Below are 17750 nucleotides of genomic sequence, written 5' to 3'. Positions count from 1 at the left end.
AGCTAGCTTGTTATGAAATTAGTTTGCTGGTTCACATATTAGTTAGATTACTTGGCTTATAGATTTAGTTATGCTGTAACTACGCAATAAGTTTTTGCAAGTGTACTATTAGCTGACTTGCTAGCTGGTTTTAATTCTTAAAAACACTGTCAATTTATTAGGCGCACCTGAACGTTCCCTCGTTTATCTAACCAGCCAATCATGTGACAGCAAAAGAAACTGCCTGGGGTAACGATTCATTTTACCTCAGAATTTCGGTAACCCATGTATTGTTAAATCATAATTCTTCTATAGATGTTAAAATAATAATAGCACAGGGAAGGATGTGAAGCTGGAAAAATGTGTTATTTGTAATAAGTCATAAAAGCCACATCCTGAATATAAAGCATGTGGGACGTTGAGCTAACTCGTAGCTGTTACGCGTTTACTCGCCTCAGCCACTAGGTGGAGCCAAAACACTGCTGCTTACTGGGTCATATTGTACGTTTCACTTTCTCTGAATGATGTCATTGTCCCGGTGGGCCTACAGGAGGGCCTGGGGAGGTCAGAGGCCTTCCTGTGTGTGTTAGTAAGGTCTCTGAGTGATTATTAATGGCGGCTGTTAGCTGTTAAATGTCTAAAGAGCTTTACGATGGAACGATAAACTCACCTATGCATGATTTTAATGTTAATGGTAAATCGCTTTATAATGGACAGTGCTCCATTTGCCCCCACAATCACTCTCACTCCCTCTCGGGTCAATTCCTGAGAGTCAGCACTCAGGTGGGAAATCAGCGGCCGTGTTTACTCTCCCTCAGGAGCCAGAGTTTATCTGTGCGAGGCCCTAAGTGCTTCAGTGCTGCGGCATGCATATCAGTGTCCAGTTAAAGCTCAACTCTCATCTCACCATCTCAGAGTAGAGAAGTGACAATGACACAAAAAAGTTAGAAGCCAAAGAAAAAAGGAGGTTTTAATTACATTTTCAGCTATTTACATATGAATTACAATACAATGTATAATACACCTCATAAGGATGCATTGAGAGTGTTTTAGAAACATCTTAAACATTTTATTCACCACTGATATATAACTTATCTCTTGATGGCACAGCCTCAGCACTGTACAGACAGTTTCTTATAAGAGTCTCACCATTCCTTCATCTTTTTCGGAAATAATGCCTTATGATTAAAAAGAAAACGAAACAAAAATGAGATGAGCTTCATCACTGACGCACGTCGAGATTTTGTCATGTCACGACGTTAGGGTTTGATCAACTGCTCGCAAACTTGATCCTATGACACCACCACTTTGACTTTTTTTTAACTGTCTAGCACAAAATTCTGGATTGATTCCAAAATATAATCGTTTTGCAACCGTGCTGCACAAATATTACCCAGATAACAAGCATCAAGGCACCTGTACCTAAATCTCTCTCTCTCTCTCTCTCTCTCTCTCTCTCTCTCTATATATATAGAGAGATATATATATATATAGATATATATAGATATATATATATATATATATATATATATACACACAACACACACACACACACACACATACATATACATATATATATATATATATATATATATATATATATATATGTATATAAATATATATATATATATATATATATATATATATATATATATACACACACACATATGCTTATATTTCTATAAAATATATTAATAATCCTGCTTTTTCTTCTATTTGCTAATTCTCTATCACTCAGCCTTAAAATAATAGACCATAGCAGCCCAGATACGCTTCTCCTAATGCTAACTTTGCCTCTGTAGTACTAGCTATTTGACGCTAAGCACCAGTAAGCCATCTAACATTAGGAAAACTCTAATATCTCACCTAGCACCTGCTGCATGATGTCATGTGATGTAACTAAAACCGGGAGCCATGATTGCTAGCAAGAGAGCTAACATTCGGCTATTTTAGATTGCGCATAAATCAGTAAACGTGTGCAGTGTGTAAAACCAGGAGATATTATGTAAATACTACGCTAACTAGTATATAGTAATAAAATATATCTACTTCTATAAATATAACAAGGATTTTGTGTGATTAAGTCCAGGCTCTGTGACTGTTAGCAAAGTAGCAAACCTCCATGTTATTATATTGCTTTGCCTTGTTCGCTGTGAAATACAGTATAAGTATATAAAGACTTTTTTTTAAAGAGTTTTATAGATTTAGATTCTCACTCTATTATTTGTATTATAACTATAATGCGATAAACTAAAGTATTCGTTCGTGTCTGTTTTGTGATCCTTAATCAGCCAACTGACAGGAAACTAGACGCAGAAGAGATCTTTTTTAACTTCAGCTAGAATCCTGCTCACGTCTGATCTAGTTTGGTGATGTCATACAAATCCAAGAAGGTGATTGGTTGATTAAACGTTAACTTTGTGCTGCAAAATCACCGTGCGCTTTCTTCAGCTGTTAGAAACTGCAGATGAAACAGCAGAATAGCCCTTGACCCTTACTAAGATGTAAGCAGTGCTGATTTTCTCTCAGGCTTTTGTGTGTGTGTGTGTGTGTGTGTGTGTGTGTGTGTGTGTGTGTGTGTGTGTGTGTGTTCTTGTTAGCTTTATGTTTAAATTGCCCATTGTACAGGCCGTGGGAGGTCATGTTCTGAATAATTTATCCTCGGTTATGTGTCTCTGTGGCGTTGCCTCCGCATGATGAGATGATGGAGAGAGAGAGAGAGAGAGAGAGAGAGAGAGATGCTGAGTCTCTCACTGTAGCAGCTCTGCGTGTGTCCGTGTGCTCGTTGTGGAGTTCGTCCTTTGCTCCGGAGGTGTTGTTTTTGTTTCTGTACAGAAAACGTCCCGTCGTTCTTTGAGATGCAGCTGCATGGTGATTAGGGAGTGAGGCGCTGGGGTCGGGGGAGAGGGTTGATGAGGTGATTGGGGTGGTGGTGGTGAAGTGATATGTTTGTACTGTTTGTACTGAGGCTCTCACGCCAACGCGGTGAGCTTGGCGCCCTCTTCACTGGCCCAAGGCTGCAGGTTGTGCAGGGCGAAAAGGGACGAGTTGTGCATGCACAGCGGGTCGGCCGGCAGCGGTTCACTCAGAGACTTGTGGAAGGCGTCGTGCTGAAGCTGCATCATCAGACGGTTGGCCTGCTGTCGCTCGGCCTCGCGCTCCTCCGCCGTCTGCCGTCTGATACACATACACACACACACGCACGCACACACACACACACAGAGGGACAGTGTCAGAGATCTGGACTCCACAGCTTAGCACACGATACAATCTAAACTATCATCAGATTCATTTCACATTATAAAACAAAACAGACAATAAACTGAATCTCAGATTAATATATAAACACTGACTTCTTCACTAATTCCAAGACTTACAGTTTCTAATTCTTTTGCTTCTTTTCTAGAAATAAACACTTCAAAGAGCAGAATCTTCTGCAATAATTTTCATCCTTCTGTCTTTTATTTTAAAAACCATAATAAGAATAAAAAAAAGTACATTATGTATTGTTCATGCTGACTGGGAATTCTGGACTTTCAGTTTCAGGTGTTGTCTTTAAATCGGCTGTATGAATAACGGTGGATGGATTTAAATAAATCTCCATTCAGAATGAAAAAGGGTGAAGGAAATATTCTCAAAAAGGAATGTTTAATGATTGATTGATTTAGAAGGATATAAGTTTTTGTGATGAGAGGGTTTTATTCAAACCTCTAAATTTTCATATCTTTGATATTTCATGTATAAAATGTGCAATAAATTTAGATATCTAATATCCAATATCTAATAAGTATCAATAATCTTTTTCTAAATAAGTTCTCAAACACAAATAAATACCAGGACCTCAAAATGCCACATTTTCTGTGTGTAACAGGACACTGAGGTATTTACTGTATATATCGATATATTTCTACACTCAGGTACAGTGTGATGTATTTATGTATATTATTTTATAATATTAAAATTCGACTGTATGTCATAGCTATGTGCATGACTACATGTCTATATAGTGCTTATTCATGTATATGAATGAATATGAAAGAAATAAAAATAGTTGTCTCTAACATTGTGGTCCGTCTCCAGACTGGATGTATTTATTTCAGAGTGTGTGTAGCCGTGGGAAACGGAGCTGCTTTGTATATTTTTTCTGTTTTTCTCAACATTAAGATGGCATTCTGCACAGAAATCACAGACGTTTGCTAAATAAATCAAGGGCCGCGTGCATGGTTAGTGTAAGACACAAAAATATCTGAGAATAAATCATTTCTAAAGAGTTGTGGAGCGTGTGGAACGTTAGCGTGTTTTATTGCTATTCAGAGGTAATGAAGACAACATGGCTGCAAACGTCCTGGTTTGTCTCTGGGGCTGTTTTATTTACACTCCTGTTCAATTCAATTAAACCTGCTCTAAATCTTCTCCTCCTCCACACTGGGTCCTGTAGGGCGGCGTTACTGCTGCCTTAGTGTCGGGTTAGTGTTATGGTGGTGTTGTGTTTTTTGTTGTATTGTATGTTGTTTGTTTGTGTTGTGTTGTATGCTGTGTGTTTATGTTGTCTTGCTGTGTTTTTTGTTGTGTGTCTGTGTTGTGGTGTTATGGTGTTGTTGTGTTGTGTGTTTGAATTGTTGTGCTGTGTTGTCTTGTGTTTTCTGTTGTGTTGTGTTATTGTTTTATGGTGTTGTTGTGTGTTTGTGTTGCAGTGTCATGGTGTAGTTGTGTTGTGTGTCTTTGTTGTTGTGTGGTGTGTTTGTGTTGTCGTGTTATGTTGTTGTTGTGTTGGGTGTGTTTGTGTTGGGTGTCTGTGTTGTTGTGTTATGGTGTTGTGTGTGTTTGTGTTGTCTTGTGTGTTTGTGTTGTGTTATGGTGTTGTTGGTTTGTGTGTCTGTGTTGTGTGTTTGTGTTATGTGTAATGGTGTTGTGTTGTGTGTCTGTTTTTATTGGTTTATGGTGTTGTGTTGTGTGTTTGTGTTGTGTGCTCTGGCTCAGTGTGGAGTGTATATCTACCTGGTGGTCATGCAATCACTGCACTTCTGCTCGTCTCTAATCAGTTCATTTCCCTTTGACACTTAACAGTAATTACCACACATTACAGTCAGAGACTCACGTTTCGACTGACTTCTGATTAGATTTCTGACTTGACGATTAATTAAAATTTAAAATCCAAGTAAAAGTAATACCTCGTGTACACACACACGTGACTCTCCACGTGTGACATTTTAGCCCGTGGTATTTAAAGACTTGCACATTTTTCACACGTAGTGCACGTTTTTCATTCATTCGTTTGGTTTTCACGTTAGTTTTTCACAAACAGAGCAGGTTTTTACATTTATTCTCATATTTCTGTAATTGTGTTTTATACCTTTTTCACATGTAGGACACGTGGTTTCATTTTTCCACTTGAATTATCATAATTTTTTTATTTGTTTGTTTTATTATTCCCTATTTCACAGGTAAGACTATTAGGGTGCTATTTATGTCTGTTTGTTTGTTTGATGACATGTAGGTCATGTGGGTTCATTTTATCACATGATTAGGGTCGCACGACGTCACGTGTGTGTTTGAATGCAGTAACCTTGCTCTGCTATTACTCTGCTGATCACACGTGCTAGATTTGACGTGTGTGTGTGTGTGTGTGTGTGTGTGTGTGTGTGTGTGTGTGTGTGTGTGTGTGTGTGTGTGTGTTATGTTCCTCTGTGCTATGTGATGGTTTTTTTCCTCGAACCCTTGTTGCTGTCTCATTGTGGCACTGCGTAAAACGTTCAACTTTCCAGTTGCTGATTCTGCAGAATAAAGTCTTTTAAATGAGCCTCATGCCTTTTTGCTTTAAAGCTCATGATTAAAGATTAGAATAAATGCAAGACGGGTGGAAACAACAGGGTGCGCATTAAATATATATACTCTGCAAATTAAGCCGTAAAAAATAACTGCAGCTCGTGAGGAAGTTAATGTCATTTAAAGAGTCGCCATGCTGAAACTCTGCCCGATTCATCACGGCCTGTCGTGTTCGCTGGATTGTGTTTTCCGTCATGTCGTAATCAGCACCTGGGCCAGATGTGGATCTGTGCTGATGTTTTGCCAGCCGGTTAATTAAGCAACAGCTGACTGCGTTTAGTCCTGTTCTAAAACAAACGCAGCTCAGCTACCTTAGTAAACCTCTGACTTATTCATGCTACAATACAGGGTTGATGCGAAATTTTAGAGATACTGTATATAATTCGCTATGATACAATACGATACAATTTTGATTTGATTTAAGATTAAAACAATTCATTGATTTGATATTTGATGATATCGCTGTATCTGGTATGATATGATACGATTTTATAAAGTGACACTTAACACCACCACTGAATCTGCTAGGATTCGATATGATACGATATGAGTCGATACGTTATAATACGATATGAGTCGATTTGTATGATAGGACGTGAGTCAATATGTTATGATATGAGTCGATTCGATACGATAGGATTCAGTTTGATAAAAAAAATAACAATGCAATACAGCTTAAATTCTTTGCTAACTATTTTTTTTTACTTTGTTCGGAAGCTGCGGAAGACGGTGGGTTCACTTCATGTATGATGACAATATCAGCTATCAACATTTTTTGGAGTCTGTTTTAAACATCTACAGCAGGATCATGTAACAGTCAGTGAATAATTTTATCATTAATCCTAATCTGTTTTTTTGGAAACTAAAGTGTTTTTGCACTCTGTAGTTTTCTGATTCTTTTCTGCATAGTAACTGTAAAAATGTCACAAGCAAAATAATATGAAAACAAATCAGACTTCACTTTAGATCTGATCTCATTTACAGCTAAATAAATGAAAACTGGTTCTTTCTCTAAATACACGTTTCCCTGTTAAAAGTACACATTTAGTGTGTATCCTTTAGTGTAACGTAGCATAGCGGAGCGTGGTGTTACTCTAAATATTACTCTAGCGCTAATTAAATGGAGAGGAATGGTCCTTAACCTCTAGTTGTGTAACTTAAATCATGTTTAAAGTTTCACTACATTCCCATGATACACATTAAAGGTAGAGAAGATGTAGGTCTGATGCTCATCCACACCAGAAACGCACACTATGGTCCTTTTTTCTCAGAGTGGATATGAAGACTAACAATGACACTTAATCATTTTTAACCACTTATTATAAAACATATGATGGATTTTTAGACAGAAAAGAAGGAACATGTGGAGAAAAATCAATGTGCTACAACATTTTTTTCCTCTCACTCCACAAGCTGCTGCAGGTCACGTGATTGTCCATTTGAAGTATTAATGAAGTTAATAAAATCATCACATGTATACTTCATATGGATGTAGGTTAATGGCTGTGCTTTTGTAGTTAAATAGAAGCGTAATATGTAATTTAACACTCCTGGTAGGAACGGGCGAACTTGTGGGACTGCGGTTTAAAAAATTAGGTCTAACTTTTTTCAGTTGAGATTAATGGAGTTTTTAATACATATATTCATACGCAGGTAAACTCACTCCAAACTTTAAACTTAATAAAAGAAATGTGAGATGATATAGGTTTTTTATATGATGTAGTCTATTTGCCAAACCTATTTCAGCCTAATCTGCATATCTCTCTCTCTCTCTCTCTCTCTCTCTCTCTCTCTCTCTCTCTCTCTCTCTCTCTCTCTCACACACACACACACACACACACACACACACACACACACACACACACACACACACACACACACACCTCCATTTTGTCCTCCGGTTCTGGAACCACGTTTTGACCTGCGCGTCGGTCATCTTCAGGGTCTTGGCTAAAGCCGCGCGCTCTGCGCTCGCCAGGTATTTCTGCCGGTGGAAGCGCTTCTCCAGCTCGCAGATCTGCGCGCGCGAGAACGACGTGCGCGGCTTCTTCCGCTTGGGCGGCGTCCGGTTCTGGTACGGGTGACCGATCCGCCGTGCGACCACGGTGAAAGGCGTCAGGGCAGCTGAGAGAGAGGGAAGGAGAAGTTTATCCAAACCGGAACTCTTAAATCACCTTGGAATAAAGATAATACAACTTAATAAAACCTACTTGTGTATGCAGATGTTTGATATGTTATTTTTTTTAATTATTAACAAAAAACACTTTTAATTTTATTGTAATGATTAAAGACAAGAAATTCACTTTTAAAACGAGTTGGATGAGCTAGATTGTTTCCTCCTACAGAAACGGAGTGCAGTCTTTAAACACTTAACATGTGTTTGTAACGTCATTTACGTGTTTTATGTTTCACTCGGTTTATGGTTTTGTTTCATATTCACGCTGTTCATTTATTTTCAAGTATCTTTTTTTCATATGTAACTCATGTTGTATTTTTCACATATGATCACACACGTGCAGTTTCGCTGCATAACACAATGCCATGGATCTTCACGCGGTTTTCACCTCTGATAACAAAAAAAATCATATATATTTTTTGTAAATGTGTTTTTTGTACATTTATTTACAGATATTAGTTATTATATATGATATATGCATTGATATATGATATATATCATACTTTTTTTCTTGAGGTGTGTAAAGAAGTCCCCAATTCTACGGCAAGTGCAAGAGTGTATAAACACACATCTACGTAATTAAAATAAAGTAAAAAACAAACAAACCATCGATTTTTTTTTACAAAACCATATTCACTGAGTTCAGTATCGAAGTCGCGTTGTATCATATCATCTGTCACTTTCCCTTATTATCACTTTAAAATCTGTTTACATTTATTCTGCAAAAGAACGTGTGTGTGTGTGTGTGTGTGTGTGTGTGTGTGTGTGTGTGTGTGTGTGTGTGTGTGTGTGTGTGTGTGTGTGTGTGTGTGTGTGATTGTATAGAGGAAATTGTTGTTAATAATTTATTACTCGTTTTCACTCAACTTCTCCCCAGTGTTTTAAAAGTGGAATGTTTGTTCAATGCAAAGGGAATAAAATATACTGAGGCTTAATTTAAGTTGTCTACAGGATAGCTATGTGAGAAAAAAGTTATATACACATAAACAAATCGGCTAATTTATGTACAATAAGTCTTTTTTTAGTTTGTGGAAATCGTTCCGATTTACGGAAAAGAATTTATATTCGTTTATGAAGTAAATGATTATTGCTGAATAAATGCTGCACGCTGGAAGATTCTTTGGTTTGGGGTTTTATAACATAAAATGCACAAAAACTACAACTAAATTTATTAAATATATAATCTGCAAATATTTATTAAATGTATAATCTCTAGACACGCAACAAAACTACGCAATATTGCAAATATTGCACCAAAATGTTGCCTCCTCTCTCTCTCTCTCTCTCTCTCTCTCTCTCTCTCTCTCTCTCTCTCTCTCTCTCTCTCTCTCTCTCTCTCTCTCTCTGTGTGTGTGTGTGTGTGTGTGTGTGTGTGTGTGTGTGTGTGTGTGTGTGTGTGTGTGTGTGTGTGTGTGTGTGTGTGTGTGTGTGTGTGTCTGTTCTTTAAAGTGAGAGAACCTGATTCAGGCCTGTGGGGCCTCCATAAATAACCCTGCTGAAATATTGATACGTCTTTTATAAAGCCCTTTTTTTTTGTTCCATAAAGCGGTTTGGTGATGAATGTATAAGAGACACCGGTGAAGGCCTCGCGCGCGCGTTTAAACCGGAGGTGAACTCTAAAACATGACAGCGTTTTTTATTTCTTTATCCATTTGCTTCTCTTTAAAAAATCAATCTGCGCGATATATGGCTCGGTTTCAGCGCGGCACACACACACACACACACACACACACACACACACACACACACACACACACACACACACACACACACACACACACACACACACACACACATTCTGACATTATGTATTTATGAATTTGCGCTAAATGTGAACCAGCTGCTCTTAATGGACGCGAATATTGGACCTTAATGCTGATTGTGAATTTGTTGCTGTTGTTGTTTTGCATAAATTAACGATTCCGTACATCATAAATATTAATACCTCAGATTTTTTTTAAGTAATTTTTAATACTCATGGGGGTTATTAAAACTTCACTGCTGTCACTGCAGTGTTTTGTGTAATTTGGAGCATAAGCAAAAAAAATGTGTTGAGATGTAAATCTCCTGTAAAAAAAAAAGTTAGAAGAATAAATAATACAGAATCATTAATTATTAATTAGGTTTATATTATGTCCATATTGTGTATAATAATTATTATATGACATCATCTCAGAGAAACTCAAGTGTTGTTTCTCCCTGTAGCAGACTTATTTTATCTCCTAAAAATGTCACATTGAATGAATATAATCTCGTACATTTTATTTCTTGATATGTACAAGAGGAATTGACTTGCTCGAAGCCTCATGTCCCATAACTCCTGAATCCGGCCTCATCATAATGCATGAAGTCTTTGCTCATAAAACAGACGAACAGACCTCCAAATATCTCAGTAATTTCCTTGCTGCCTTTTGCTTCCTTTCAAATGGTTTAAAGTATATTTAAAATACAAACAGTAACAGATCCATATATTATATACCGTAACATTACAATTAAAAACGCAACTTTAACCTTTCTTTCATGGATTTGAAAAATACATTCTGAATGTCCAGATTAATAAATTATACATTTGAGGATATTCAGAATTCCATTTTGAATATTCTTGAATAAGTGTTTATTGTCTATATAAAATTATATAATATATAATATATAATTATATAATATTCTCTATATGAAATTTATGTTCTGCAGTAAAAGAATAAATGAATAAATGAAAAACTGTATCGTACTATGTTTTTTGAAAAAAGGGAAAGGATAAACTAAACGGATTCAGACAGAAAGTAAAACAGACATACAGAAAGTAGTCTAACGTCCTGCGTTATTTCTTAGACAAAGCAAAAGTTCCCAGTGTTGAATAATGAATAATAATTCTGTAATTTTTCAACAGCTAAGACCAGATACACATTAGGAGTGATTTCATCTGTTTTAAATAACTAACATTCGGATTGTAGATTATCTCCAGATGGACTCGGTGCATTGATGCGTGTTTCATAAAATAAGTTGCCGTTCTGTGCTTGTGAATGACGTTGAGGATGGTGAGGATATGAATGATGGTGGTGGTGGTACCTGCAAAGCGGTCCTTGGCGAAGCGTTGGCTGCTCTCCATCCAGGGGAAACCGATGCCGCTGAGCGCGGGGACATTGGGCGGCACGGCGGCGGTGAGCGGTCTGTGCGCCGGGACTCTGATCACACCGCCGGGCGCCAGAGCGAAGTTTGGCCCGTATGCACTGGATTCATCATATGAAGTGGCCAGACCGTGAAAAGCTCCCGAGAGAGCAGGGTAAGGACTCGGACTGGCCGTCCGGTGACCGTGTGCGCTGTCCGGACTGTTCTGTGTTGAGTTCTGTTGCTGTTGTTGCTGTTGTTGTTGCTGTTGACGTTGTTTTTGGCTCTCCGGCTCTCCACCGCTGAGGATCTGATCGATGCCGAAGCTGATTGTTTCTTGTTGGCCAGGCTGAGATGTCTGACCCGTGGGGCTGGAGCTTGACGCTCGGTCCATCCTCTCCTTCCACAAACCTGAGCGAATACCCTTCTGGGAACTTATATTCCACTTTTAGATGACTGATAGTCAAGAATACTGAGTGTTAAATTCCTGTTAACTTCTCTCTTTGGATGCAGCAGATTCCTGGAACGAGCCAGAGCCGATCCGAGCATGGAAAGTTTTTTTGGCTGAAGGACTTGGACCGGTTTCACACACAGTCCCAGGTTTGTCTGATGCTCTTTAGCTCCTCCTAATTCATTTTGTTTCTCTTTTTTCTCATTGGTCACTAATGTCTTTTTCTGCACTGATTGGTGAACGCTTTATGACATCACTCCCTGATTGGTCCGGAGTGGAATCCCCCCACATCCATCCACCCACCCACCCACCACCCTTTCCGATTTCCTACACGTTGTCTTCTTGTAGCTGATTGTCTGTCGGACATTTTAAAGTGTTTTTAAAGGGATAATTGTTATTTTATTTCAGTGCTTTAGAAACACTTTATTGCTTCTTGTCTGAAACTTACAGAAACGTGTGATAGACTTGGGTCGTGTGTACATTATGCTCGCGCGTGTGTGTATGGGTGTATGTGAAACGAAAGAACAAAACGCACTGGTGTTCTCAAACCGTTTAGGGTTAATCAGATGAATGTGAGATGTCTCGCACGAGCTAATCTGATGGTTTTCGTGTGTGTGAGCTGCATCGATCGGTCGGATGAGAAACTCGAGCCGGTGTGTATTAAAAGCGGCGTCATTAGAAAACCATCCGGACTTTACATCGCCTCCAGCAGCATCAGCGCGGGGCAGCCTGGGCTTTTCCACCATCACCATTTACTGCATGAAGGGAAAAACAGATTCATGCTTTATTTATTGATCCTGCTGTCAAATCGACTTTAATAATGTAACTCTAGATAATTTCAACAACAACAACAACAGCAACACTAATAATAATAATAATAATAATAATAATAATAATAATAATAATAATAATAATAATAATAATATAAAAAAGAAATAGGCTATGCAGGAAAAAACACGGCTTAAATATTTTAATTACGAAACTAGCTAATTAGGAACTAAAGGTTACTTATTCTGTGGACTGACTGAACAAATATTTTATGCAATTTTTTTTTTATTTCTTAGCATGATAAATATTTTTGTACAATATTGTTATTTCCATTTGCCAAAATCTGTAGATTTTCTTTGTTACTTCTTTGTTTTTTTGTTTTCAGAAAAGAATATCTGATTCGCACTGAAGAGTAAAATATTTATTTAAATATAGAGCACTGTTTACGTTTAACTATTTTTCTGCAGTTTAAAATATCAAATAGAACTCTGACCGTTTTGATAGGTTGACTCTATATAATTGAAGTACTATATAGAATCAAAACTTTTTCATTTTCTTAATCGTAAAAGACTTTGATCATAATTTTAAATCATTACTTTGCCAGTCAGAATTTCCAGCAAGGTGATTTTTACACCCAGAGAGAATGCGCTGTACATTTATTAAACAGTGATTTTAACACGGCTCTTAATTGAAACAATTAGTGAAGCACAAAAAATTGTCACATCCAATTAAGGCGCAATTTTAGTGTGTGTGTGTGTGTGTGTGTGTGTGTGTGTGTGTGTGTGTGTGTGTGTGTGTGTGTGTGTGTGTGTGTGTGTGTGTGTGTGTGTGTGTGGCCGCTGGGACACACGATCTGCTGCCAAAGTGCTCCCTTGTAAAAGCGGCGCTTAAACCAGATTAAGTTTGGGCTCTTTTCGGCTCAAAGCTGCTGCGTTTGATTAGCTTCAGGGGGCTGCGGAGGAGAAGCAAATCCGGTTAACTGTGAAGGAGTTGATATTTTAATAGACCATTAGCGAGTGCTACTGATGCTAAAAAGCTCCTTTCCCCTGGGAGAGAGAGAGAGAGAGAGAGAGAGAGAGAGAGAGAGAGAGAGAGAGAGAGAGAGAGAGAGGAGGTCCTCAGTCCAGTGTCTGAAGATGTTCACTTCATTCCAGTGTCACTTGGTGTTAGGATTGTTAGTGTGTCTGAACAAGAACTTAAGCTGTGTCTCAAATTACATTCTTCTGTAACCGAGGCGGTGATTAAACTGCACAAAGCTGTCCCTTCATCCACCGAGAAGCAAAACGGTTGCTGTTGGTGAAGGTGATGGGGTGGTGTCTGAGTACATAATTTAATGGTGTTTTACAATTACCATTACTTTTAATTACTTAAGAATTTTAATTACTTCAGAATTTAATATAAAAAAAGGCTACACTTATTGGCTCTAACAATGTAAAATGTAATTAGCTCATAATCACAAGAATTGTTATTATGAGCTAATTACATTTTATTACTAATATGAATTATTAATAGTAGTAGTAAAGTAAATAAATGATATGTAATTAATTAACTAATAATAAACCAATTATCAGATCATATAACACTACACTCACTATATCACTTATTTCATTATTCTTTACATTTTTATTAAGTTAATTAAGCACTGGTGACTATTTAATGTAAATCTCAGCATCATAGTCATTCATTAAACATCAGGAATTTGAATGTAAAAATTCTACAAAAAAAAAGTCAGCAAGTTGCAGGATTTTTAAAAGTTTAGGCACCCCTACAGTATTGATGAGTGAACACTCACATATTCATTATAAAGTCCATACAAAGTTGTTCCGTTGTTGTAAACAAATCATCCTTTATGTGTTATTACTGTGTTATTATGTGTTATTTGATTTCATTTTTTAAAATATAGCGTTTTGAATTTAAACATTTTAATAATATCAAATATCGAATTAAACTGAGGTCAGTTTCTGGACAGTTAACAAGACAAGTGTTTTTTTCATGTGTATTTTATAAAAATTGGGTTTATTGTGCTTATTTAGCATTGTAAAAAAAAAAACATTAGCTAACATCAGTTAGGCCAAAACACTGAACTTTCACCAGACTCACTTCTGTTTTTTCTTGGATTTATTGATCTAGCTTGTTCGTTTAGGGCTAAACTTATTTTATATTATTTTAACTTTTACACATTCCAAAACCATGTTACGTGAACATTTTTGCTCATATCACATTATTTATTATTTATTAGCATGATAGTTGCCATGATAATGTAAAAAAAACAAAAAACAAGCTGCTAATACTGTTTGTTGAACAGAACATAGACCTACCTCAGTTAGCTTAGCCTAACATATCCACTTAGTGATAGATAGATAGATAGATAGATAGATAGATAGATAGATAGATAGATAGATAGATAGATAGATAGATAGATAGATAGATAGATAGATAGATAGATATCTTGCTAACTTACCTTTCTTAACCATGAGGGGCAGCTAATATTCTGATATACAGCTCATTGCTAGCAAAGAGGTAAACTGTCTTATTTAATGTAGCTTTGTTTTTTTTTTTTGTTGTGCATTAGCCTAGCATAAAATGTTGCTTTGTTTAGATATTATATATCATCCGCCTCATTTTACAATACGTTTGTTCTCAGCTTATCTTACAAACTTATCTTTTCTCTCCATGTTTTGGTCTCCTTGTTGTGTTTGTGGAAGAAATTTTGTTTTTTTAAAATCAATGAAAACTCTGTCAGTGCCGTGTGGGCGGGGCCTAAGTGTGACCACGCCTTCTACAGTTATGTATATGTGTATATGTACTGTGCAGTGACTTTGAATGGTAATAAGCTAGCGGTTAGCTGTGTGAGATGGAGGCAGTTATGCTAATACTGACACACACTTTCTTAAAACATAAATGATTAAAATCCATATCGAAACTGACTGCTGCTTAATTGTTCGACTCACAAAACGCAATTTAACGTAATTAAAATCGTAAGCATGGCGTCTTTTACCGCACCCCCCCACACACACACACACACACCCCACCCCCACTTTAGCCTCCCGTTCCTAAAAGTAATTATGAGTAAGATGCGCGCGCGCGCGTTCACCCTTGCCCCGCCCCCTTCGGCTCCTTCTTCCCGCCCTCGGCACTGTTTTTATTGCGCGCGCCTGCACAACGTTCTAGAAACTGGAGGCTCGCGCGGCTTCTTTTTGAATAATAAATGACGCGCGATGCATAAAACTGCCGCGACGCCGTGATATGAAAAGCTCGCGCAGTAAGTAATAGTGCATTTAAAAAAAAAGAAGAAGAAGAAGAGAGAGAGATCTGGTATGTTTTTATTATCAAAATAAAAAAAAAAGACAAAAAACGAGTGAGAGAGAAGCGGAAGTGAGCAGGAGAGCTAAACATAGAAAGAGAGAGATAGAGAGATCACTGAGGCTGTTATTGCAATAAAAAAAAAAACACCGGGTGTGAAGAAAAGTCCCTCGGAGCGAAAAGCGCGCGCTTTAATGAAAGTGTAGCGGCTCGCGCCGTCTCTCCGCTCCTGTGAAATATTAAGTAAAGCGGCCCATAAAGATAAAGCGCGAGAGCTGAAACGGCCCTTTACCGCTTCCTTTCGTGTCCTCGCGCTGTTTTTCCAGCTTTATTATCCGCGCGCTGTAATGGAGCCGCTTTTAATTTAGTTTACACACCGAGAGAGAGAGAGAGAGAGAGAGAGAGAAGAGAAAGGGAGAGAGAGAGAGAGGGACGCACACGTGTGACTGTCTCCCCGTATCTTCTTTATTTCTTTACTTTTTTCCCCTTTCTGCCTTTTTGCACATTTCTTTCTTCTTTCTTTGGCCTTTCTAAGACACCCCCCCCACACACACACACCCCGTTCAAACTGCATGTAGCAGGTTCAGAGTTTGTGTTTTTTATTTATTTATTTGTTTGTTTGTTAATCATTTATTTTTCTCTGTGTGTCTCTGTGTGTGTGTCTCTCTCTCTGTGTGTGTGTGTGTGTAATCTCTAAACCCCCACCCCGTTATGGTTATGACAATCATTCTGTAAAATACACAATATTGTGCTGTTTCACACGCGCACACACACACACACACACACACACACACACACACACACACACACACACACACACACATTAAACCTTCCACCCTTCACCTACTGACACACACCATATGGTCACACATGAGTGGAGTGTCACTTTAGAAGCCTCAATGGACTCGTCTTACTCTGCTTGTGATATGTACAACAAATCAGTGCTGTCACACACACACACACACACACACACACACACACACACACACACACACACACACACACACACACACACACACACACACACACACACTCTCTCTCTCTCTCTCTCTCTCTCTCTCTCTCTCTCTCTCTCTCCAACACAGATAAAACATGCCTATTAAAACTGACGTTATTATTATTAGTAGTAGTAGTACAGTTGTAATAATTATCTATTTTCTATTTTCTAATCTCATACTTATTTTTTCTGTCTGTCTGTGTAGCAAGAAAATTGTGTCAGCTCACAGATGTAATGAGTTTGGCCCTGACGTCCTTAAACACAAGCAGACCCCCTGTGTGTGTGTGTGTGTGTGTGTGTGTGTGTGTGTGTGTGTGTGTGTGTGTGTAATGATGATGATGATGAGGAGGAGGAGGATGTTTGGGGAGACAGGCAATGGACAGCTGTTTAAGACAATGAGGACATGCTGCACAGTAACCTGCTCACTGGGAGCATTTAGCTACAGAACACTAAAGAGGATTTGCCTGAGGGAGCAAACTGATCACACACACACACACACACACACACACACACACACACACACACACACACACACACACACACACACACACACATACACAAATTTTTTAAACCTCTTTATTCATAGTTTATTAAACAGGATCTACATCGGACAATGAAAGGTTACCCCTGAGGAACAGCTGAGGAACCCTGTACCTGTGTGTGTCTCTCATTCTAGGAGTGTGTCTCTCTCTGTTGGAGTGTGTGCATGTCTTTTTCTTTCTATGTCTTATTCTACCCCCAACACACACACAGACATGTCTGTGTTCCATTACATGTCTGGATGAGACACGCTCCATTGCGCAGAGACGGAGAGACAGTTTAACTCGCCACGCAGAGTGGAGATGAGCTGCAGTAGGAAGTTCTCCACTGTCATCAGTGTGTGTGTGTGTGTGGGGGGGGACCAGTTGAAGTCAGGAGATGAGTCTGATTCCATGTGCTGTTTGATGTTGAAATGCTGTGGTTTGGTAAATGCTTCATCCTGTGGACAGCATGGGAAAAGACAGAGGACGCCTCTGAGAGTCAGAGGGCTCCATACAAATAGCCACATTAGAGCTGAGAACGATTTAATCCAAAGGTTTTCAATTCAAGAACCGAGACATCTTTCAGTACCTTTATTTAGCCAAGTGCGTGATTAAACCCTTATT

General features: G+C 38.2%; 1 protein-coding gene and 1 long non-coding RNA gene across 2 annotated transcripts; one reads left to right on the top strand and one right to left on the bottom strand.

Moving 5' to 3' along the window:
• Positions 1-1659: 1659 nt before the first annotated feature.
• tlx3b (T cell leukemia homeobox 3b) lies at positions 1660-11679 on the bottom strand. The gene is made up of 3 exons (XM_027158465.2): positions 11048-11679; positions 7689-7929; positions 1660-3156 (listed from the first exon to the last, which is right to left on the bottom strand). Exons 1-3 carry the CDS (start codon positions 11478-11480, stop codon positions 2952-2954), a joined length of 879 nt encoding a protein of 292 aa, XP_027014266.1. The 5' UTR covers positions 11481-11679; the 3' UTR covers positions 1660-2951.
• Positions 5290-7884, top strand: LOC125139706. The gene is made up of 3 exons (XR_007138759.1): positions 5290-5423; positions 6523-6621; positions 7748-7884. It is a non-coding gene; the product is annotated as an uncharacterized LOC125139706 (long non-coding RNA).
• Positions 11680-17750: the final 6071 nt, after the last annotated feature.

The sequence above is a fragment of the Tachysurus fulvidraco genome, chromosome 20 (genome assembly GCF_022655615.1).
Source record: "Tachysurus fulvidraco isolate hzauxx_2018 chromosome 20, HZAU_PFXX_2.0, whole genome shotgun sequence".
Classification (NCBI taxonomy): Eukaryota; Metazoa; Chordata; class Actinopteri; order Siluriformes; family Bagridae; genus Tachysurus; species Tachysurus fulvidraco.
This window is presented reverse-complemented; position numbering and strand designations above follow the sequence as displayed.

Excerpts from the sequence above, each read along its gene's own strand:
- tlx3b (XM_027158465.2), bottom strand. The coding sequence starts at position 11,480 with ATGGACCGAGCGTCAAGCTCCAGCCCCACGGGTCAGACATCTCAGCCT. Across the intron at positions 7,930-11,047 it reads CGCCAAGGACCGCTTTGCAG|CTGCCCTGACGCCTTTCACC; the intron begins GTACCACCACCA and ends CCTCTCTCTCAG. Across the intron at positions 3,157-7,688 it reads AACCGGAGGACAAAATGGAG|ACGGCAGACGGCGGAGGAGC; the intron begins GTGTGTGTGTGT and ends TATGTGTATCAG.